General features: G+C 44.5%; 1 protein-coding gene across 2 annotated transcripts in view; it reads right to left on the bottom strand.

Annotated features, from left to right (window-relative positions):
* Positions 1-24,005, bottom strand: part of LOC306953785 (voltage-dependent N-type calcium channel subunit alpha-1B-like) — a gene marked incomplete at both ends in the record, with an annotated part of 257,528 nt that overhangs the window by 39,065 nt on the left and 194,458 nt on the right. For both annotated transcript variants that reach the window (XM_079544765.1, XM_079544766.1), the window contains 10 exons: positions 3,224-3,307; positions 3,455-3,565; positions 3,941-4,105; positions 5,600-5,801; positions 6,638-6,775; positions 7,887-8,047; positions 9,928-10,024; positions 18,864-18,970; positions 19,931-19,990; positions 20,955-21,084. In XM_079544765.1, the coding sequence (XP_079400891.1) occupies positions 3,224-3,307; positions 3,455-3,565; positions 3,941-4,105; positions 5,600-5,801; positions 6,638-6,775; positions 7,887-8,047; positions 9,928-10,024; positions 18,864-18,970; positions 19,931-19,990; positions 20,955-21,084 (1,255 nt within the window). The remainder of the gene's footprint in view (positions 1-3,223; positions 3,308-3,454; positions 3,566-3,940; positions 4,106-5,599; positions 5,802-6,637; positions 6,776-7,886; positions 8,048-9,927; positions 10,025-18,863; positions 18,971-19,930; positions 19,991-20,954; positions 21,085-24,005) is intronic.

The raw sequence follows: 24,005 nt of genomic DNA, 5'->3' as shown, positions 1-24,005 counted from the left end.
CACTGCATTCACAAAGTAAATTACGTATGACACGGTTACCAAAGTAAAACAAAGCAATTAGTCAATACATTTCTTTTCCTTTTATCTTTAGTTTTCAGTGGATCAAAGTACCGATGTAGCAAGGCTGGTGGAAGCCAAGTCTCTCAAGGTGAGACCGCCCAGGTGAGCAGGGTCAGTTGCTTCGGAGGACACTTACAGTTGGAAAAATACAGATCACCATGTAGGAAATCGGTGCTCCTGCATCTATTTGCTAGCCTGACGTCAAAATCAAGCGAAAGATGTTCCTGTCCGTGGCAAGGGGGTGGGACTAGATGATCTCCAGAGGTCTCTTCCAATCCAAACCATTCTGTGGATTCGCCACAAGGATGGCGAAGCGCTGTTTATTTTGGGAATAGATCCACGTAACCGGTGGCATCAACGTTCTGACCATCACCTGGGCTTCCCTCAGTCTGAGAAACCTTGAGATGTAAATGGACAACTGCAGGGTGAACGCATGGGGCAGGGCTGCCTGCCACCCCAATACCTGCACGGCCGCCTATCAGGCAAGGAGAGAAGAGAGCATCTCGCGGTGGCTCTGGGTCGTGGCCAGGAAAGACCTGATCACTCTGGTGACTCTCAGCTCTGGGACACAGTGCAGAGCTGCTGTATTTCCAAGCAGCAAAAAATTGTGCTTGTGCTTCCCAGGTGGCTCTGGGGCACCTTGGGCTTCCCAAAATGCCACAGGTCAGAGCTGCACATCCTGTTAATTACTGTGGGACCTGAGCAGCACTGCCTCATCTTTCTGTTCATCTTCCAGACCGGGTCCCATCAGCATCCTTGGGCCTGGGGGCGGAGGAAGGGTGGCATTGGAGGGCATGATATAGTTCTACCTACAATATTGTGCCCCTGGATGAGGCAAGCACTCTGTGACAATCAGCCTGAAAGCTGCAATTATTTGCTGCCATTAACAGTTGTGTTATAAACATAATCTTTGGGGCACTGCTGCAAGTTCTCACTTGAATAGTTCAGCAGCAATTCAGTGCTTCAATGTCACCTTTAAGCTAAATAAGTTCCTTCCTCATTCCTCTTCAGTACGCTGCTCACGATGCATTTGAACTCCCAGCCCATTGCCCTGGCTGAGGCTCAGAGATGGATGCACACAGCTTAAAAAATAGCACACTCGTGGCTACAGCAGTTATTCAGTGCAGGTGGGTGTGCTGCTGCAGACAAGCATGGGCTGGGGACAGATCAGAGAAGCACCATGTGAAAGAAGTTTTGAGAAACAAGTCTAGCAAGAAGGCAGGGGGACCTCCAGGTACTCTGTGGGGGGAAGCATGTGGGCAGGAGAAGCATTGGCTGTGCAGAAATGCTGAAGAAAGGCAACACAGAGAGAGAGCAGAGTTCTAATTAGAACCTCTAATTAACTGAGAGGCAGCACTGAGAGGTAAGGGGCTGGAAAGGCAGTAGGGTTTATATGAAAGATGTTGTGAACAGCTACATGTTGGATGCTCTGGTGAACTCCATCATGTAGTCCTCCCCAAGGCTGGCTTGGTGGACATAATGAGTCAAACTAAGACTCTCAATTATCACGTGGGAGGATAAGAGAAACGTGTACAGATGCTGGCGAGCCTAACTCTATTGGATTTTGCTGTTTTAGAGATAATTCCTACTCCTCTTAGAGGCATCCCTGAATCGCTGCTGTCCTTGATGCTGAGAACCAGAGAAACCAGCGCAGAGCAGAAGATGATGCAGCTGCTGCAGCACCACCAAGACTGCATCAGTGACGCCCACATGGGGATTTGGGAGCACGTTTACCCTCCAGCCTGAAGACCAGGAGAAGATAGGGAACTTGTATGCACTAGTTCTTATTCCTCTTCCCAAAGGAGCATTTACCAAATTCTGAGACCACTGCCTCAAGTTCATTGTGCTGCTCTTCCCTCCTGGTAACATCAGCCAAAAGATGGTTTGAAAGGAAATATTAATCTCTGTGGCTGATGTGCAAGATTTTCAAACCAAAGCAAAGGTTTGGTTCCCATCAGGAGACCATCAGAGCAAGTTCCACTGCAGAAAGAATGCAGGCAGGCATTCAGTGCCTGCCCACAGCACTGCAAATCTTCCAAGCTCTCAGAGGTGGCTTGATCTAAATGATTCTACCCTGTGTACTAAGAACAAAAGGTAATGCAAAAGTTTATGATATTTGTCAACTGTTCAATGAATACCATTTGTAAAGGGAGCAAAAGGCTTTATTTTTCCTGTGTTTTCTGTACCAGTGTTGTTAGATAATAGTATATTTTGTCAGAAACAGTAATATGGTCTTCAGCACCAGCTGAACATCCTGTAAAGAAGCCTGGCGACCATAGTACTTAGCACACACAAAACAAGTTCTATAAGCAAAACTCAGGAACTGAGAAGAAAAAAGTGTGGTAAAATTCAAATCCATTACGTACAGAGATAGCATCATCAACTAAAGCATGCATTGGGAGAGGAAAGGAGCACATTTTTAAACTGGATAACATCAGATTGCCAAAGCTTCTGTCAGTTATTTGTTGCCCTTATGGAAAAATCCTCTGGAATTTAATGGCAAGTTTGTGCACTTAATGTAATCTCCAGGACTCTTGAGCAGGGAGACTGAGGACATGGGGACGGGTGGCCAACGAATACTATGGTACAGTGACATCTTATTTTTATTTTTTTATTGGTAATTGCCCTGCAGAACTTTTGTGTGAGGAACAGAAACCAAAGTTCCCCCAGGGCAGACCGTGCAGGCTGATGAGCTTCTGGCTGGGTTTACATTCCTGTGCTCTCTCCTCTCATCTCCTTCTCCCTGCTCAATACGGGCTGGGATCCCCAGAAAACAGACATGATATTGGGGAATGCCCTGCAAGGCACCTCACTCTACAAGCCAGCAGCTTTCATTAGACTCCTTCTGACATTGTCCCTCTATTAAATTCAACAGGATTTTTCCCTTAATAGGCAAAAACAGCTCGGGGTCAGAGCCTTTTGCTGAATGAGAAGGAGAGCCTGCTTCCTGATAGTCATCAGCACCATCAATCTCATCAGAGCTTTTGGCATGAAAGTCTTTGGGCCAGACAGCATCTCTGTGCAGAGAGCAGAGCTGATGGAAGCAGGCTGCCAGGTCACCCAAGGACTTCAGCTACCGTAGGGCTGGTAGGGAGAAGGTGCAGTGTCCTGACAGGGTACAGCTTTGTGGGTAAATGAAGAACATTGAGCAAACTGTACTTACCGCAATCTCTGTTACTAAAATATCAGTAATACTTCCCAACACTGTTACAAAATCAAAGACATTCCAGGCATCTCGGAAATAATTCTGTCAAAGGAGAACACAAGGGAGATACAGGGGTTATCATCTCTTTGCAAGACAATTTCTTTGGTTGTTTGCTTGCTTTTAAATCATGAAATACAAGCGTTTTAAGTGGGGAGGGAACAGCTGAAAGCAAATGAGGAAGGCACATACCAGCACACCAAAGGCAATGATCTTCAGCACACACTCCATTGAAAACATGGATGTAAAGACAATATTCAGGCATTTCAACATTTCTTCGTATGCTTCTGGAGCATCATAGAACTAAATGAGGATGGAAGGAAGGCTGTTACTGGAAATCATTTATGATGGCAGAGTAAAACCTTCCCAGCTGACTCAACTGACTGCAAGGAGTTAGAGCATCCCCAAGGAGTGAACCCACTTTGTGCAGGCTGAACCAGGAGCTGCAGAACTCCAGAGCCTAGTTCCCATTCACCGTGCCTGATCACAACCAAACCACCTCCCTCTGGGGATGGATGGAATCCCACACGGCCTCTAAAAATCATGAGGAAGATGAGGAAGAAGTGATAGTTGACCTTGCCAAGCCACTCAGCTCTCGTGTTGCGAGCACAAAACCTCTACAGCAAACACCACGTTTTCTAGCCCATAATTGCAAAGATTCAGTAACAGCTCACTAACCTTCATCATGAGAACAATAGTATTGAGTGCAATCATGACCATGATAAAATACTCAAAGGGAGGGGACACCACAAATTTCCACATCTTGTACTGAAATGACTGCTTGTTCTGAGGCATGTAGCGGGTCAGCGGCTTGGCACTTATGGCGAAGTCAATGCAGGCCCTCTACAAAACAAAAACGGGGTGAAAAGAATACAAAAAAGGGCTGGCAGTTCAATCAGTCAGAGTATTGCTGGCAGTAGAACATTTACTGGAGGATGGTACCTTTAAGCATTTCTTACACGTGATGCAAGTAGTGATTACTACTGTAAAATGCAGCCCATCATCCCCACATTGTGGTCACTTCTCAACCCTGATGGATCTACTAAACCCCCACAGAATTATAGTCCCCCCCACAACCTAGGAGATGGCCTTGCATCACTCAGCAGGTCCCAGTCCCTTACTGCTTAAAGAAATGAGTTTTGAATTCATGGGCTCACTTCAGAAAGCACTTGGCTAATTCCTCCTGACGAAGAACTCCAGAAAACTGAGGGTTAATGAAGATGCTATTTGTGTTTTAAAAAAGTATTATGAAGCTCAGTTCTGTTCTAGCACACAACCAGATAATAACTTCTTTGAAAAGCGAACCAAACTCAACCAACAAATTACCCAACAAATACTAATGGGTGAACCCTCAAAGATATCTCTAGTTGAAAATTTCTACAAGAAGGAAAGTGCATTAAAATGGTGTCAATTCTGAAACAATTTCTCATGCGTGATCGAGACAAAAATTCAAAACCTCAAAGTCTGTCATACTGAAAATCTCAGCTGGAAAAAAAAGTGAGTAAATCATGTCTAAATATTCCACTTTATTTTGGACTTTTTGTTCAAACAGACATACAGTTGAAACACTGTAGAATTGATTAAAAGCGATCTCTTTTAATCAAAAATTGGGTTCCAGTTTCACAGTTTTTGAAGGAAAAGAGGGGTTGGTTTTTTTTGGAATCGCAGGCAGACCAGACAAAGGATTTTACGAATACTAAAATTCTACCTGGGTTCATGAAGAAACTGGATACCCTCGTGGAAGAACAATACAGAGCTGCTGCTAACAGCGAGACCACATCTAACAAGGTTCCTTTGTCGGAAGCAGTGCTGCTTGCTAGAGTGCAGAAGGAAAGCATTGCACGTGCTTGCACTATTCTCATGCTCCCCCTAAGACATCGTTTGGCTGCTGCAGGAGGACTCTGTCTGAGCCAAGCAAAAACAGGCTGGTAAGGGCAACTTTCCACTGGGGAGCAGCAGCAACTTTCCCTTTGATTTCTGATGAGCAGCCACTGAAATGCCAAACACTTTTGCACATACACGCTTGAGCTCAGAACCAGCACCATCTCTGCTTTGCAGCAGAGGTGTGATCCACAGGGATACGGGACACTGCCTAGCTACAGTGCAGCACTGGGGGACTGCCCCTGGTTTTGTTTTTATGCAAAAGCCTGCCAGAGAAAGTCTGTAAGGGGACTGATGACTATAGCCTCTAAGCCTTGCATTCAGCACACGACACCACGTGTTCTAAAGCCCCTCCTGGTGCAGCAGGGATGAAGAGGTTGTCCCCTCAGCATCAAAGTGCTGTGAATCCCCAAGGTGCCACCTCCCGCAGCTGCTCAATCCAGAAGATGTGGGTACCTCATTTTTCTCTAGGCTGCATTCTGACATCACTTTATCTCCTTGCTCTTGGAAGGTGATTATGATTAACGCCACAAAGATGTTCACAAAGAAAAAAGGGAAGACAACAAAATACACCACGTAAAAGATAGACATTTCCATTCGGTAGCCAGGGCTGGGACCCTGTTCCTCGTAGGTAGCATCCACTGAGTGCTTCAGCACACTGCAAGCAAGCGCAAAGAGAGAAGAAAAGTCAATGAAATCACTGTGAAGCACCAATGATACTGTGATAGTCATTCACCGGCCTTCACTTGCATGGAGGGTTTTCCACATATGTCAAACCTGTTTCCATCACTGTGATTAGGAAGAAGTTTTCCTTGAGGATATTTTTAGGGAAACCCTCTCTGTTTCCAACATTCTGATGAATGGTGGCAATTTACTATGCACAGATCCAATATCCACCCTGAGCAAGGGAGGAGAGAGGATATAGATAGATCTGGCTTCTCTTCTGCTCTGGTCAATATGAATGAAATAAGAGTGGAAAAAAGGGTATTGATGGCCTTCGAGTACCCAGGGGAAGGTAAGGGTTTGAAGAGTTGAGACTGATGCTGGTTTAATCTTTATTTTACTGAATAGCTGAATGTGGAGGACAGCAAAGTCCAGCCACATAGAGATCCCTAATCACAAATCTGTGTGTGTCCCAGCAGAAATGTCTGCCAAAATAAAGTCATATCTTGAACAATACATACAGTCTGGGGGCTCAAATATCCAATACACGTTCAGCTTGAGTGCAATACTTTTCCCCCTCCTTTTCTTACATCTCCATGATAAATTGTGCACCTAAGGAAGGCGTGCATGTCCAAGAGAAAAATGCCTAAGCATCACCGTACTGAGAACACTTCTCACTGACTCATTCTATATTCATGCAAGGGAAAGTTAAATCTTGGCTGACTATTCTTCTTTCCCACGCCACTTGTTCTGTACATGTCCCTGAGCCACAGAACGCTGCTGCTACCTCTGACCAAAAGCTGGTGGTCCCTGCCTGCCCCATGTACTCACGTTGGCCACCCTTCTCCTGTGGAGACAGTGAAAAGTGTCAGCAGAGCCCACAGCACGTTGTCATAATGGAACTCGTATTTTTTCCATTCTCTGGGCTGCGCCTCCACTTCATTTTTTTCATAGTCAAGGTACTGACCCCTAGGAACAACAGAGATTCAGATCAAATGGGAGAATTAAACCAAATCAGTCGTGCTATAACTCAGTGAGAGCATTGGAAAGCCCTGGTAACAGACTCCAGCCATACAGAGCCAAGAAACAGCCCCAACGTTTGTAGAATCCCAGAATGGTTTGGGTTGGAAGGGACCTTAAAGCCCTTCTAGTTCCAACCTCTGCCATGAGAAGGGACACCTCCCACTTGGTCAAGTTGTTAAAACGTAGGTAATATAAGTAAAGGCTAGAGGAGCCTTAGGTCCGAGCCTGAGCTTTAAGAAGGAAATAAACCTCTACAGTGCATTGGGCAAAGCTGGCAGCTAACATCATGGTGACCCCCAAAATGTCTGACCTCACAGAAAACTGTGCTGACTGATGGGGAGCAGTCTTTGATTCCTACTTGAAAGCTGTATCTAACTTTTGGTCCTGATTTGAGTGTCAGAGGTTCAGACTCAACATCTGGAGAGTTCTCCTCCACCCTTAATTCTTCTATAATTGCAACTTTTCTGCAATGCATCCGCTTTGCTGCAAAGCAGAGCTGCATGGAGAGCCCTATGGTATGTGGATGGCAGCAGAGAGTGATGCAGGTGAGCAGAAAGAGACAGTGCTTGTCTTGGGGGCCAAGGAAAACATCCATAGGGGGAGCAAGCACCTCCACAGTCTGCTGCAAAGGATAAAGTATGATAGAGCTTTTATAACAGTCAAATGCAGTCCCTTTTCCTAGCTAACTGGAGATCTTTAACTCTCTACTGATTCGCTTTTGATTATTTATTCATTCTGTTCTCTTAATTTGTGCAAGCTCTGAGGATAAAGGCAGCAGGTAGAAAGAGTAATCATGCCACCCCTTCCAAACCACTTCTGTGCTTTATCTTGAATTCATACCCAGTCCTAAATGGAAGAAGGAATCTTTTCCCCTAAACCATTAGCCACTTGAGTAATCACTTGCTAGCTAAGAGTAGGAATGGAGAAGTCATATAAAAAAAGCAAAAGGGAAAATTCACCTCTAAGAAGTCTCTCTCCCTACAGGAGCCCTCACTGAGCCCAAGTGATGCAGCTCCTGGACAGCCATGGGAACCCACAGCCCCTGATCCTGCCATACCTGCAATCCTTCTCCAGCTCTTTCGACTCATCGGTGCAATAGAAGAATCTGCCTTTGAAGAGCTGCACAGCAATGACAGCAAAGATGAACATGAAGAGCATATAAACAATGAGGATGTTGAGGACGTTCTTCAGGGAATTCACCACGCAGTCAAAGACAGCCTGGGGACAACAAGACAACGAGGTCAAGGGGCCAGAAGAAAGGCAAAGTGCATTACCCTGGCATCTGGCATTGGCCCACACGTGAGAGCAGTTACTCAACAGCCAAACCCGTGTGTGCTTTCATTGGCTTGCACACCGACTGTTTGGTAGGAGAAAACATTGGCTCCCAACAACTCCTGCTCGCTTGATGGGTTTGGTGTGCCACTAAGTTGGGATTTTTTTTGGTGCTGCCCACAAAATCAAGAAATACCAGCCCTAAGCTAATATTCCCATGGCAAATTATGAAATGAAAAACGACCATCCATAATGGATTGGGAAAAAACTCATGAAATCTGCCACTCATTGGCCGTTATTTGAACTGTTTGAATAATAAGGAAAACACACCAGATGCAAAACAACCAAATCCTCTGAACAGCAGTGAAGTGTCTATCAAAATTAAGTACAAATAACCTAGTGAGCATGTGTCACTTCTGAACTCTCTGTGAACAACTTCTCATACATTTATTTTTTGGTTATTAGTCACCGATTCATTGTTACAAGTGATTTGCAACTTAATTTGAGTCTGAGGAGTTTGTCATAATTATAGAAATGGAGCTGTGCTGCTGCCTGAGCACAGGGCTTGTACTATGCTGTTTCTGTTTCTCTGAATGGAAGTGAATAATTCCCAGAATTATGCTCCTAATGCAACGCAGAAACCCAAAATTAAAACACTGGAAGTATCTCTAATCACTCTATTAATCTTGCTGATTGTTGTGTACAAGATCTCATCCAGGAAAAAAATGGAAAAGAGTTTTGAAGACAAGCCACGTGAATCTGACTTCTGCTTCACAAAGATTTCTGAGTACTTCTTTAGAAATGGTAAAATTACTCTGTAAAATGACTTGGAAGTAAGGAAGTCATTCAACAGAGAGCGAACGCTTTGCAATCTGCAGTAAGACAGAGCTGCTCTTGACTGCTGCATGACCCGAGCATTGTGCATTTCAGATTTCCAAACAAATAAAGACCATTTTCTACATTGTTCACCGCCACGCTTCCTTATCTCGGGAGGTAAATTTAGTGCACATGAAAATGCATGAAATGAAAATTATTTAGGCATGAATTGCGGGTAAGGACAAAGGCAAATCTGTATAATAAGTAATTTTTATGTAGCACTATGTGAAAACAGGAATTGTCAGACGTTGTTTCACCACTGCAGAAGCATCCTTCATTTCTCCCCCATCTCTCAGAGAAAACAGCCTGAAAGCACTAATGAGACGTGAAGACGTTCTATAATAGATATTCCAGAATTCCAAAATGCAGAAATGATTAAATTTTGTAACATCTTCCACTGTCCTTCCAGTGCTGGCTCCATCTCAAAGCATTCTTCAGATGGTGCTGAATAAGTAACCACCAGACATTACGTTTATTTCACTTTGCAGCTTAGCGTTCTGGAGATGAAAGGGTACAGCTCTAAAACCCCACACCATACATTCTCTAATAGAAGAGATGAACAGATTAGAACTCCTCCCACAGCCATGCCATTTCTCTTCAGATAGACTACGGAAAACCTATTTTCTGGTGCATCATTTCTAGGAGCATCACATGTGCAAACAGTAATTTAATTTACGTGCAACTTTTTTTTGCCTTTCTTTTTTTAGAAGTTTGATTTTTATGTGGCTTCACAATAATTCACGAACTGCGTCCAATGTTTGCAAAATTAACAAGTGTCTGACATTTGCCAAACATCTGCATGGCTATTTTTATAGACCTGGCAAGGAGACGAATTGCAACAAAATAAAAGAAACAAAATTAGCTCGGATGAAGTTAACTCCATCAGCTTCCACTCAGATCTGCCGCAGACCTCCAGAGAAAGCAAGCTTTGGGGTTGTTTGCTCTCTAACCTTTAGTTTTGGCAGCCGTTTTATGGTCTTCAGTGGTCGCAGGACCCGCAGAACCCGCAGCGACTTGATCGTGTTGATGTCCTTGCCTTTGGTTCCTCTGCAAGGTATGAAAGGCACAAGAACAACAGAGGGAACAGTTTGGTCCTCAGGACATTAGCAAGCCACCCAGTGCTACCCAGGGGTGTCACGTTTTGGTGCCATCCTCCCCTTGGATGCAGAGGGCTGCAGGCGACCGCTCACTTGTGATGTGTGGAGGGAATCTGGGGCAGCACATGGACACTGCCAGACTCAGCCTCCCGTGCTCTGCAGCACTTCCCACCTTACTTCTAAGCGTCCCCAAGGAACCGGTGGCCTTCCTACCCCAGCTCTCCTCTGGCAGCGCTCACAGCTGGGCAGCACATGTGGGCTGATGCCAATGGGAGGCTCACTTCAAAAGTGAGAAGGTCACACTGGCTGCTCACCCTGCCCCAGGCAGCTTGGGAAGACAGGAGGACATTTCTGTGTGCTTCTGGTACCTCTCTAGCAGGGAAGCTGCGTTGGGACCAGCAGGCAGTGATCAGTGGAGACTCTTTGGTGAGAGGCAGTGCTGTGCTCAGGACCAGAGCTGCTCTGTGTGCCCACAATCCTGCCCTCAGGTCTCTTTTGGAAGACATGCTACCAAACCCATGCTGGACCATGCAATATGATGGCATATTACATGCCTGGAACAGCACCAGGGCAACTCCCCACTTATGCATGCAGGCGCTGTAAGTCAGACTATTTTTTGAGTTCTTGTGTGTGCATGACATGAGGCCATCACTCTTGTCACCACAAAGAGGAGCTAGGGGGAGAAAGGAGCTACTTTTCTCGTGCACTTCCAAAATGAACGGAAAAGAATTATTTCCCTCCCCACAAGGTTACATATTCTTCCAATCCAACTGCAAAACAAAACAAAACAAGAAAGGCATTCTCCTTCATTTAGTATGAAGTGAAAATGGGATGGAAATCTTCAACAGAGTTTAATTCATGACTGGAGGTTTGGGTCTGAGGCTGAACTGGGGTAACACAGGTGGGAATGAACAACATGTTGAGCAGATGCTGATATACCTACGCTAGACTTCAGCTTGCTAACAAAGTTTGTCTACCAGGAAGGCAATACAAACACAAACAACACCAGAGACCCCTCACAGTGTGCACAAGGAGTGAGGTGCAAAGCCTACCCACAGCCTGTTAGCAGCCAGCCTTCTGCACCGTGCTGGAGAGGCACGGAGACTGGGAAGAAATGACCTCCTTTTGTGGGAAACCAACATTTCTGAGCCCTGCCGAGTGGCTTTTTGCAATCTGGCCACTTCTATCAGACCAGAAATTCAACACCAACACTGTGTTACTCAGTACAAATACTGGGCCAGACTCTGCAGCCTAGAAACACACATTCCTGTGACACATCCAGACTTTTTTCACAGTTATCTGTAACTGCTGCTGTCCTGAAACACAATTAGAAGTCAGACATAAGTAATTTCTGGAGGGCTATAGGTTTTGTGCTGATGATCTCTACATAGAATACAACCTGCCTCAGCACGTGATTTAGAAGGAATGGAGAGGAGGAAGAAAGGAATGGAGATTTACCTGCTCTCTCCCTCCCAGTCTCTCAGGGCTGTTTTAGGGCCATTTTAGCAGCAGCAGCAGCAGATGGAAGCTGCCTGCTCGCAGGGCTTGTGTCCATGTGGCTGTGCTAATGCTCATGGAGTTACAGGACTGATTTCATACTGCAGAAGAGCCATTACATATTTAAAAGGAATATTTCTTCAATTTGTATCAGAGACCCTTTAATCTGGTCTGGATGAAGCAGACGGACAGCACAGTTAAGCTGGTTTTAAGTCTGAAGATAAATGAAGACTTACTCCATGTTCAGCTTTGCATACTTGCTTTCAAATCACCAACTGCTATTGAGCAAGAAGCAGAGCAGAAGGCAGTGAAGAAGTAGGAGCTGGGGGATGCAGGAGTGAGAGAAAAGCAAAGGAGAGAGGGTTGAGGGGCAGCAGGAGGAAAGAAAAAGCACATAGGAAGAGGAAGGGACACCTTGGTCCAGAAATATATTAAATCTTTGGTTGTTTGTAGCCACATTTCTGGTTTGTAAATACACTCACAGCCCAGCTTAGCGGCATCGCCTCTCGCAGGTAGCAACTGAACCTTGACAGTCCTCAACTGGCTCAAGGCTGAACCACAGCAAATTTCCATCCTGTATCTTCCCAGCATTCCTGATCCAGGAGATCTGAAATCCTATTTGCTGTGCTGCTGTTTATTTGTGTCAAATAACAATTGCAGCAGTAAGGCCTCAGGAAAGTGAAGCCTGAGATGGGAACAGAGAGAATTTTTGGCTCTGAAGGAGCCATCTCAGGTATTAAAGGGCTGGCCCCAGGCACGGAGCAATGACCTCTGTGGATTTAATACTGGGGGGATGGTTAACCCAACCTTCTGGTGACAGCAAGTCCTTCCTCTTTGCTGTATGATGGATTAAGTGGCTTTTTCCTCACCCAAGGAAGTGTGTGCAGACTGCCCTGAGAGCTGGGAAGTGAAGGGAGACAGCTCCAGCCCTAAGAAATTCCTTCTCCCTGAACGAAGAACACTAAGAAGGGTTGCTTTTTATTTTTCTTGCTTTCAGACACCCAAGCAAATTAAGAGTATGAGCTGATTAAATGTTAATGGGATTTATGATCTAAGTCATATGGAGGATCCTGAAGAATCTTACTTACTTCTTGTCACTAAGAGCTTTACCATAAGAGAAAGCTTTTCTGAAGGACTGGTGCTCAGAGTCAGAGCACTGCAAACTGCATTTTGATTAAATGTAATTTGCAACTATTTCAGCCAAATAGAACCTGAAGAAACGGTTTTGCTGTGTTCAAGAGTTATCTGGACCACGATGGTTTGTTTCACTACGCCAGTACAAAAGCCACAAATCCCAAAAGAAAAGGTCCAGATGGAACTAAAATTCTGTCAAAAGGGGCGTGCAAGCACACATTTGACCAGAGCAGTCACACCTACACATATGTCACCACAAAACTAAATGGGTACGGAAGGAAAAGATCTGTAAAAACTACCAAATTTGTAAGAACTATGGAAGAGCAAGCAAGAGAAAGACAGCAAACAGACCCAGTGACCTGTAGGGGGAAGGAAACAGGAAGGAAGAAAAGGAAGAAAAAAAAACGAAACCAAAACTTATGTCAGTCCTGGTTGCATTATCCTGTACAGTTTTCCTGGAGCAGCTACCTGGAGTCTCCAAGGCAGCATGGATGCCCCAGTGAGGAGGAAAGGAGGTCACCCTGCCCTGCCTGAGCTCAGAGCTGCCTTCTGTGTCTCAGGGAGAAGGAAGGAAGAAATGAGCAGCCGGAGTTGGGGCCTCAAAGAGCCCTCCTGGTGTGCTGCAGGGGAGCAAACCCCACTGCTGGCCCAGGGCTGTGCTGTGACTGCAGGTCCCTCTGTGTCCCCTGCCATCCCCAAGGGAAAGCTGCTCAATGCCACCAACCAAACAGCCCCTGCAGATGCCTAAGTGTCACTTTTCACACCTCCTCCTTTGAAAATCGCACCTCCTGTCCTCTCAGGATCTTTTCAGGTCAGGCAGGGCCAGGCTGTGTCACCAGAGCTGGAGACCTAAAGCTGCTTTAGATCCAGCACTTGCTTTCCAAGAGCAAAACCACTCCTTTTCAATTAGGAAATAACAATCTTTCTGAACTCACACATCAGCAATGCAGCCCTCATGGTGCCCTCAAGTATTTCTGATGCTGATCTACTGTAGTTGCTGACATTCTGATCAAACACAGCACCTGTCACCTGGCTTTCTAACCTGCTTTTATCCTGTGGTTAAAGGAAATTGGAATGAATGAGAGCTGTTAAGGGTTAGACAATGTTAAGATAACTTTTCACTGAATAATGTGACAGAGGGGTCGATGCGATGGGTGTAACATGGACCATTTCCACAGTGGTAAGTGTGTGTACACACATTTGACAGGCATAACAGTGCAGCAAGATACAGGAATAACATATTACCCCATGAAACTCCTAGAGAGAGATTCCAGCAAGAAGAAGACAAAGAAAGAGCAGAGTCAATGACAAACATAAGGCTATACAGTGCACCCCATGCAACTGCAGACACGTGTTGGCAGAGAAGCCAGTCCCATCCCACTCCCATCGAGTCACTGTCATAAAAATAAACACACAAGAAAGCAACAGAATGGCTGTGCAGCCATACCCACACATCCCCCAGAGCTTCAGCCCTTCTAGACGTGGTACTTCTTAAGACAGGGCTTAACGGGCAGCATTGGTGATAGGTAGGCAGTTGGACTAGATGATCCTAGAGGCCTTTTCCAACCTTAATGCTTCTGTGATTCTATAAGTAGGCAGGGCAAATGCACCTTCATCCCTCTGACACTTTGGAGGTTATATCTTTGGCTGTTTGGCAAACATCATCTGATTTTTCAGGGAGTAGTGTGAAACTCTCTGTGTCTCAGCCACCCTTCCAGTGCCAAAAATGGAAAAATGCAATCTCTCTGCTCCTATTCATCAGCTATTTCTGTGGAACAAGTGGGCTTTACACCTAGGGCTGGTAAATTTGGATGACATATTTACTAGCTAGCTTTAAGCTCCTCTGCTTCTGTTTCCCTAAAGACTAAAACACGTCTGTGTTTGTGGCAAATTTATCTCCAGAAAAAGAAAAGTATTTCCCCCTGAAATGCATTGCTAAACGGAGGACATTATTATCATTATTTTTTATCATCAGTATTATTAGTCTCTTCAGCATCTCACCAGGGATCTTGCTTTCAAAAATGTTTAAACTACAGCAAAGCATCTTCAAAAGCTGCAGGCAGAAAGGCTGGTTTGAAAGACTGAGTTGAACATCATGCACCTCGCAGCAGTGACTGATGCCATCTCATATGGCTACATAAACAGTCTGTTGCAATATTCCAGACAGAGGTCAGTTTTTCCTAGGTTTTCAGAGACACATCACATCACCTTGACTGGACACCCACCGGGTCAAGAACAAATTAACTCACATCATCTGAATGGAGATCACAAACAGGAACTACTAACAGCTACATTAAGTACATTTCTACAGCGACATCAGCAATGGGTGACAGGACTCTGGTATTTGCAAAAACCCACTAACAAAACAATGAAAATCACCCAGTTCATTCCCCAGAAGCTCATTTTCAGGATTACTAAAATTCAGCAGGGTCAGTGCATCTGTTTGGCTTAACCAAACAGCGCAGTTGAGCTAAGGAGCTTGCTATCCATCCAAACTTCATCTGAACAGTCTGATACTTGTTAGTATTCATAACTGGGCAGCAGGAGCAGAGAGCGAGCCATCTCCCCATGAATGACTGGATTTCCTGCTTTCAGATGAGAGCAGAGATAGCAGAAGGGTTCTCTCAGTTCTATGTCAGCACTCTCCCTGCCAGCTGAAATATGGGCACGTAGCACCAGTTACAATCATAATAAAAATCACAGAAGAAATTCAAATTTTTCCAAGCCTCAGAAATAGGTTTGACTCAACTTTAATCTGGAAGGTAGTAAATAGGCAGCCTGGTTTTATGCATTCACTTTTGTAAATCCCTGTTCAATAATTGCTCAAAGAGCATGTAAAATAGAAACAGCTTGGGGCACGCTGTTATGAAGCACAGTCAGGGGATGTACAAGTAATTTATTTAAAAGCCGATGAGGGGTTGTTAGATATTCATGGTCCAATGTGAGCAATGGGAAACCTGAGCACAAAAAGACTCGGAAGGATAAAAAATTATTCATTCTAATGGATAACTTGTCCAAAATAAAATCTTTTTGAAAAGAAAACATTTTAGAGGCAAACCCTGATGTTTGCTCTTACGGCTCAGAAGAATTTACCCACTACCTCTTCCCCAGTCTGTCTATAATGTTTGAATTCCTAATGGAAAAAGGGAAAATCTCAGTGAAACATAGAACTGGGTATGCATGCTATGCATGCCAGTATGAGGGGTGCTCTAAAAGTAACGCCTCCTGTTTTATTACATTGTCCCACGGCGTCGTAGGCAGATGTTAGTGGTACAGCAGTAGAGGTTGAAACATCTCACCAACATTCCATTGCTTTTTGTTGCTGTGCAACTGATGGCAGCAGAGGGGCAGTCTGACAGAATGGTGTCCGACACGGAAGCGTGTATGAAGCAAAGGGGGCAACTGAATTCCTCCATGCAGAAAAAATTGACACTGGTTGACATTCCTCAAGACGAGACCAAACTGCAGGTGTCAGCACAGTGAGAGGAGGGTGGCGTGTTTCAGCATGGAGAAGAGCCACGTTCCAGATAGCCATGCACGGCCCTCACTCCACAAAATGAAGAACACTTGGATCAGCCCATCTGTGCGAATCAGCAGATCGAATCAGCAGCTAACTGTGTGTAGAGCCGAATATCAGCTCCAATGCACTGGAAATGGTGGTGACAGCGCTGGAATGTTACAAAGTCTGTGCCAGATGGGTCCCACAAATGCACATGTAGGAACAGAAATAAGGCTTTATGCAAGTTTGTCAGGTCCTATTGAACTGGTGTAAGGTTGAAGGTTGACTGTTTCCTGCATCACACGATTACCAGTGACAAGACATGATGTCATCACTACTGCAGGCAAAACTGCAATCGTGGAGCTGCAACATGAATTCAGCACTGAAGGAAAAGCTCAAGGCACAACCCTCAGAAGGTGAAGTGATGTGCGCTGTCTTTTGGGATAGGGAAGGTGTGATTCTTCAGGATTTTCTGGGACGCAGACAAACCATCACCTCTGTCCATTACATCGCAATGCTGACTAAGCTGAAGGCTCAAACTTCTAGGGTCAGGCCAAGGAAGAAGACAGCTTTCCTCTTGCAACATGATAACACCAGGCCCCATACCAGTTTGAAGACCATGCAGCACACTGTCAATCTTTGCAGGCCTGTCCCACCACGTCCACTGATTTGGTGCCTTCTGACTTCCATCTGTTTGGGCTGATGAAAGATGGATCACATGGGCAATGTTTTCCTTGGAATGATTCCATCATAGCAACTGTGAAACAGGGAGCCACCTCTGCTGGCGCAGATTGTTCATTGACATTGTTCATTGCTGGTGTAAATGTGTAGCTAATGGTGAACATGTTGAAAAACAGAGTTTCATAGCTGAGAATTTGTTATATCAAGCAGTGTTATCGTGCTCTTTGTACATGTTGCAGTTTCCATAAGAACAGGTAGGAGGCATTACTTTCAGAGCAACCTACGTACCTGTGACTAATATTATTTAACATTTATTTCTCTCTTCAGCCTTTATATCTCAAAACAGCCTACCTTAAAACAGAGAAATCTTTTTTTTTGAGAGGAGATGAGTGATACTCAACAGTGGCAAAGTCTCTAACAAGGGATGAGATGGCAGCCCCCTCTCAACACACTTGTACTGGGCAAAACTTTTTCCCAGATCAAAATAAATATGTAGCATAGGATTGGGCACAGAAAGCCCAAACCCCAGAATCTCTATTGAAAATATTGCTCTCAAATACCAGCTTAGGATTGAAGAATTTGTGCACATGACTTTAGGTCTACTTTTTCTGTTCTGTCTTTAATACATTCTACTTGGTAACGGAGAAATGCTGTTCCTCAACTGGTTCGCAAATCATTCCAGAAATTCCATGTCCTGTTCATCTACTGCTTGCATGAGTCCAATCACTGTAGACACTTTTTTTTATCCAGCATTCACTATGAAGAACAACGATCTAAAACACAGATGTTACAGCTCTCATGCGAAGGGGATCTTGACACTTCAGAAAATGAAAACCTCCTGGGAAATATTCCAGACCAACATTACCAGAAAGATCCCAGTATCCTTTTATGCTGGTAGCAACACGTAAGCATGTCAGAAGAGCAGCAGATATGGCCATCTGCCCAAAAATTACCATCAGCCTGAAGGAAGCAAGACACGCTTCCACAGTTGCCTGACAAAGGTGAATGGGTTTTCTCATTAGCAAGTAAAACACTGCTAAACTGCTAATTTCTTCATCTTCACTAATCATCGTGTCAACAAACAGGTGAGTGGATTTTGGACATGGGCTGCTAATCGTTCACTGTAATTATTCAAGTCTAATTTAGCAGAAAATTATACTGGCCAATTCTCAAAGCCTACTTCCTGGTCAAGCACAGAACTTCTCAGAAAAATTTCTGCACCGCAGTGACTCTGTGTCCCAGAAATACAGGGGGGTAAATTTCTTTCTGCCATCCAACTGTGAGCTCCCCAAATTCTGAGGAACCTGCATGGCTCTTCCTATGGTCTGTTCTGAGAAAAAAAATGTTCCAACTAGGAGCTAATTTTCATTTTATAAAAACAAATTATCTGTGTTTGTTGCATAAAACCCTTTATGACACTAAAGAAGCACACGGAACCTTATTTAATGTCATAAATAGAGGGAGCTATTAGCAGTAAAAGGAAACTCTCTGGAAATACAAATACGCTGAACGAGAGAGGAGGGCAGAAATACCAAGGTATATGAATCATAAATGTGAATCATAAGTATCCGTAACTCTAGGAATAATGTTCTGTAAGAAGTTCACTGAGCTCTCAGCTCCGTTTATCAACTATTTTTTCATTGCAATGACAATTTTTAAAACGATTGCCTGAAGAGAGAAGACTGCCACAAAGCGTTGTGACTCTTGCTTGAAAAGAAGGTGGCCAGAAGGTCCCCAAGATCTTGGCTCAACCTTTGAAGGAACAGCAAATAAACTCACTCCAAGGCTGGGAGCATTTTCAAGAGATCAAATGTAGATCTTTTTCCACCCAGCTGTAAGATGATGAAGAGCAAAAACCGGACATTTTTCTGAGGAACTGATTCACAAACACTGCACCTGAGCTGGCCATGCACCATGCTCCTGCCTCGTCTGCAGTTTATTCCCTTAGAAACCTGGGTGATAAGAAAAATGTACTTACGAGAAGGCAAATGCCACCAAGGCCCCACTGACCACAATGAAGTCCAAGATGTTCCACAGGTCACGGAAATAGGAGCCAGGGTGGAGTAACAGCCCCAGGTCAATCATCTTAGGAGAAAACACATCCCAAGAATGAGTTTCAGCAAAACAAGTATCAAATTAAAGTTAATGAGGCACAGAGGAACCTTGACCAACGACCCTTCACAAACCCTTCTAGGTTTGGCACCAGCTGGGCAATGTTGAGATACTGAGTCATGCTGTGTATCTCTATAAGCACACAAAGAGCTCTGTCACAGCCAAATTTGAAGCCAATAACTATAACCAAATGCATGCCAGAAAACCACACTAACTGTTGTATAAATTCTTTTCATAGATGCACATTAATTTATATGAACAGACATCTGTGTGTGATAATAGTTTAATTTTATACTACTTCAGTCCTACCAGCTTAGTAGGAATTAATGCTGGGAATAGGAGGATATAATGAAATACAAAGAGGGGATGAGAAGACCCACAGCCAAATGCAGCAAAGAAAACTCCCACTCTGGATCATTTGCTAAAGGATGCTGCTCACTGTGCAGCCTTACTTGCTTCTGCATGAGCCTGATTCTTCCTTAAATGCTGCTAAGGATCTTCTAATTTAAATGCTCAACGTGAAACTCGACAAACCAAGCATCAGCTGCTACAGATATTCCTGATCAGCATCAAAAGAAAATGGAAGAAGCAGACATGTCTCAGCGAGGTTCATCAGCTGCTGAGTCCTGAGCCACGCACAGACATTTCTGCATCGTGCACCCACCTTTCTCAGCCTCTTACACAACCACAGCTACTAAAGATATCTTTATTTTCCTCTGTGAAATGTGAGACTGAAAAGAATGAGGAAGGCGGCTACAGAGAAGCATCTGTTACGTATTGGCTACTTCTGAATGCTGCTCCTGATTTAAAGCTTTTCATCACCAACACCCCCAGCAAGCTCTGCTGCACTCCACCCTCTCCCTGCAGGTTCCCAGAAATAGAAGAGTGTGAATCTGATAGGCGAGGTGAACGTTTGTGTGGAAAGACTCTTACCTTGATCACCATCTCGAAGGTAAAGACACCCGTAAATATATAATCCAAGTACTTCAGAGCCTGAATTGGAAAGAGAAATAAGTGTACACTGAAATGATCTGCGTGTGAGCAAAGTGTAAAAGGTCTCTTTTAGCCACGGTCTACTAGACACAGCGCTGATGGATAAACACCCTCTTCATGGAGGTTGGACACTTTGAACAGAAACTTAAATCATCCCATTTCAGCCCTTAGTATTTTTTCCCAGTCCTTGCCAGCCCACAGAGCGCGTGCCCATGGGTTGCTTCAGTGCACCTGCATACCCAGCACGTTTAATAAGGCAAAATGGATATTACAAATCAAAATATTTGAACATCCTTTCCTGAAAAGCTTGTTTGCCAGCATCTGTGTAGCGGTCTGGGTTTTTCTGCTGTAACTGATGATAACACTATTAAAGACATTGGGAGCATAAGAGAGTGATAAAACCCTTTTGTTAAAGCTCATTGCACAGTTATTAAGGATGTGGAAGAAAGATTGCTTGTAGATACTTCAGCTCATTACCTCTATAGGGATTCCTTGATCCTCGTTGGAAAAAGATGATACTGACAAGACTCAAAGGCAGGAGGCCAGCTGCATACCACAGATAACTACGTCAAAGATTCTAAAATCAGGCGACTGCATCTTGCAATCTGTGAACCCCCAGCCCTGCATGCTCACTGGTGCCCACATAGCAGGCTGTGACCACCTCTGTGCCCCTGTTCTGCTGTGGGTGTGCCTGGGGACGCCCCGCTCCCTGCTGCAATGACCAATGCTGCACTGGTTGGGGTCACACTCCCACTTCTCAGAAGATGAACCTTCTGAGTTTGGCTTCATACCCACGCATAAATAATTTCCTACTGGTTCTACTCATTATGCCAAGGCAACAAGCCGCTTTCATACCACTTTTTCCTTCCTCAGATTCTGCTCCTTTGGAGATGGGAACCTGCACGCGCATAACTGCTGGGAGAAGAAACACAACTTTATTCTGGCCACGCTGGCCAGTACTCACATCGTTCCTCGGCGATTCTGCCTGGACGGGGTCTTCTGCTGCCAGGGCAATGCTGCTGAGGGCAATGACGATGAGGATGACCATCTCGAAGTAGCGCAGGTTGACGATGTAGTGGAAGAGACGCCGGATCCTGCGAACGACAGAAGCACGTGGAGGAATGCTGCAGGTGCCCCACAGCAGTAAGTACAGCACGGTGGCAGAAGGACAGCGTTCAACAACAAGGACATCTTTAGGATTCTTATCACAACAACGATAAGAAAATACAAACCAGGATTAACAGCTTTAATCTCAAGCTTGCAACAGTTCTGCGGTGAGATTTATGATAAAGCATTTAACATCTCTGTACTGCTCCTTCTGCAAAGCAGGGATGTGCATCTATCACAAGAGCACTATCAGAAGAAAGAAATCAAGTCTGAATGCCTCAAAGACAAATTACACGCCCTTCAAACCTATTCACTTTGAACTGACAGAAAGAAGTCCTGTGAGTTCAAAACTAGTTTCGAAATCCTTCTAATATCAAATAATCCCTTTGAAATTGACATGTCTTAGGTACTTTGAGACCCTCAGCTGAATCTGGCACTGTAACTGTGACTGTTCGTTCTCATAAGCTCTCTTTTGCACAGCACCTCTTCCTGCACTTTATTCTAAGCCATTCCTTATACGTTGGACAAATACTTAAACATAATATATTTGATGAGTTTAATATTCTGGTTCATAAATGGTGTCCGAGAAAAGTAACAAATGCTTCATTTTCTAAGCAAAGCAAAACTATTCCCATATTTCAGCTAATTTACAAACACTTCACAAACACTTCACAGCAAATGCAGAGAACTCTACATAAATCCATTGAACAAAGGTCTTCAGTTCTGTCAAGAATCAAATCATGCATGCAACTAACCAACAACCTCGTTACGGAAGATGTAATTCAGTTACTGAATTGCATTTTCTCTAACCAAACATCCAAAGAGTCAGATTTTGCTTTTCACATCGACTTACATCTTCCTTTTCTCTGGATCACTAATGGATGCAGAATGAAAAAGAATTACAAATATCAAGGGTTCAGATTTGATATGAAGCAACACGAAGGAAAATGTTGTGGTTTCCTGAACTCCTTACTCTATTCCTTGACAGTAGAGGGTTATCATTTATGTTCTCTATGAATCCATACAAACGAAAACCAACATTTTCAACGACTGCCTGTAATTGCAATTCACGTATCAAATTCAATTCATCACAGAAATAACATCATTATTTTTAGATCTTCATCATTCATAACAACTGATGAGAAAGCAGAAGTATGAGTAAACCTCCAGTGGTGCTGGAGGAACCACCATAATGCATGTGTGTTTGAAAAGGGTGGGTGGCACCTGGGAAGTGATGCACCTCATTAACGTTTCCCAAACGCCCCTTCTGGCAGGACCTGGGTCATGTATCCCCCATGGGGTTTGGAAGGGAGCTAGTTAGAAAGAGATGGGGTGAAAATCTTCCCAAGCCAGAAAGCAGAGAGACCTCTCCAGAGAACTAATCAGCAGCCACCACATCTAGAGGCATCCAGTTGGGTTTGCATCTTGCCCAGAAAAAGAGAAACAAATTGCTGGCGTTCCTGAAGCTGGGACTTCGTCTTGCTATTTCTTTTGGGTCCTGTGTTATAACACCTCTCTTCCAGGCAACTTTTTTTTTTTTTTTTTTTTTTATGGTCTTTTTGTAGAACTTCTGGTGTGGAGAGCAAGAGATACAAACAAGAAAACTCAAGCACCACTGAACTCTGGAACACAAGGCTCAGGACGAGGTGAGAAAAGGCAATCGCATGCAGCAAATGACAACATTTTTCTGGTTTTTTTTTTGTCAGCACAGTCTGCTGCTCAGCTCAGACCTTTCTTGACCTGGGGATGCCCACCTCCTGCTCTCAGGAGGTAGAGGTTGCTAACTTTAGCAACACTTTTGTAGCTAACACTCGTTTTTGGTGGTCATGTCACAACAAAAAAGACCCAAGTTCCCAAATAACAGGGAAATACTGCTTCCTTACCCAACCAGACAGGGTCCAATCTCCATAATTCAAGCCTGTCTCAGACAGCTGCATTTTCTGCTGCACTATGAGTGCACCCCAGCTAATGCTCTCCCTCCTATTAGCAGCATTTTAGACAAATTCAAAGGAAATTATTTGAAATAGTACAGTCATGATTGCAGCATTCTGATAAGGGAAAGCCTTCTGCACTTTCAGCTCAGCTATCCTGAAGATTTCTGAGGTTCATTGGCAGGTGGCTGGAGAAAACCAGAAAGAACAACCGTCTCTTTCACGGATCTCACATAGAAGGGGCTCTTGTCTTCAGTTCATTTCCTTCGGAGATTAGATTAGCAGCAGTTTGGGTCATTCTCCCTTTCTTACACCTGGCATTGAGAGTCTCCAGTCTTCCCCACTGATACAGCTGCACAAGCAGAGTGTATGACCCTGGAGCAGGCAGTGAATCACAGAATCATAGAATGGCCTGGGTTGCAAAGGAGCACAATGCTCATCCAGTTCCAACCCCTTGCTATGTGCAGGTCACCAACCAGCAGCCCAGGCTGCCCAGAGCCACATCCAGCCTGGCCTTGAATGCCTGCAGGGATGGAGCATTCACAGCCTCCTTGGGCAGTGGTGTAGGCTGAATTACTTTGTGGGTACTTGCATTTAAAGGAGAGATTCAGCCTGCCAGACCACAGCTTCCACCACAGATGCATTTCTGATGTCAAAGATGAGCACATGGAGCGGACCCTCCTTGTTCCACTGACTACACAGGCATCCAGGATGTCTCATCAGGACAGTAGAGTGTCAACCACTGTTCCCTTTAATCAGTTTGCCCTAGGAAGGGGCCAAGCCTACTTCTGGAACCTGAACATGCAGAGGACAACCTCAGAGAACAGCAACTAAGATATGCAACACGTCTACCCGGGCCAGAGAGAAACAGTCACATCTGCTCCTGGCAGATATCTGGGTTGGCAGAAGTTTCAAACACCCTCTGTTGCCCTAAGTGACTGCTTTAAGTGACTCATAGGCCTTTATGCTACAATTAT

Source organism: Tetrao urogallus (genome assembly GCF_951394365.1).
Source record: "Tetrao urogallus genome assembly, chromosome: 19".
Taxonomy (NCBI): Eukaryota; Metazoa; Chordata; class Aves; order Galliformes; family Phasianidae; genus Tetrao; species Tetrao urogallus.
Note: the sequence above shows the minus strand (reverse complement) of the source record. Positions and strands in the feature narration are given on the sequence as shown.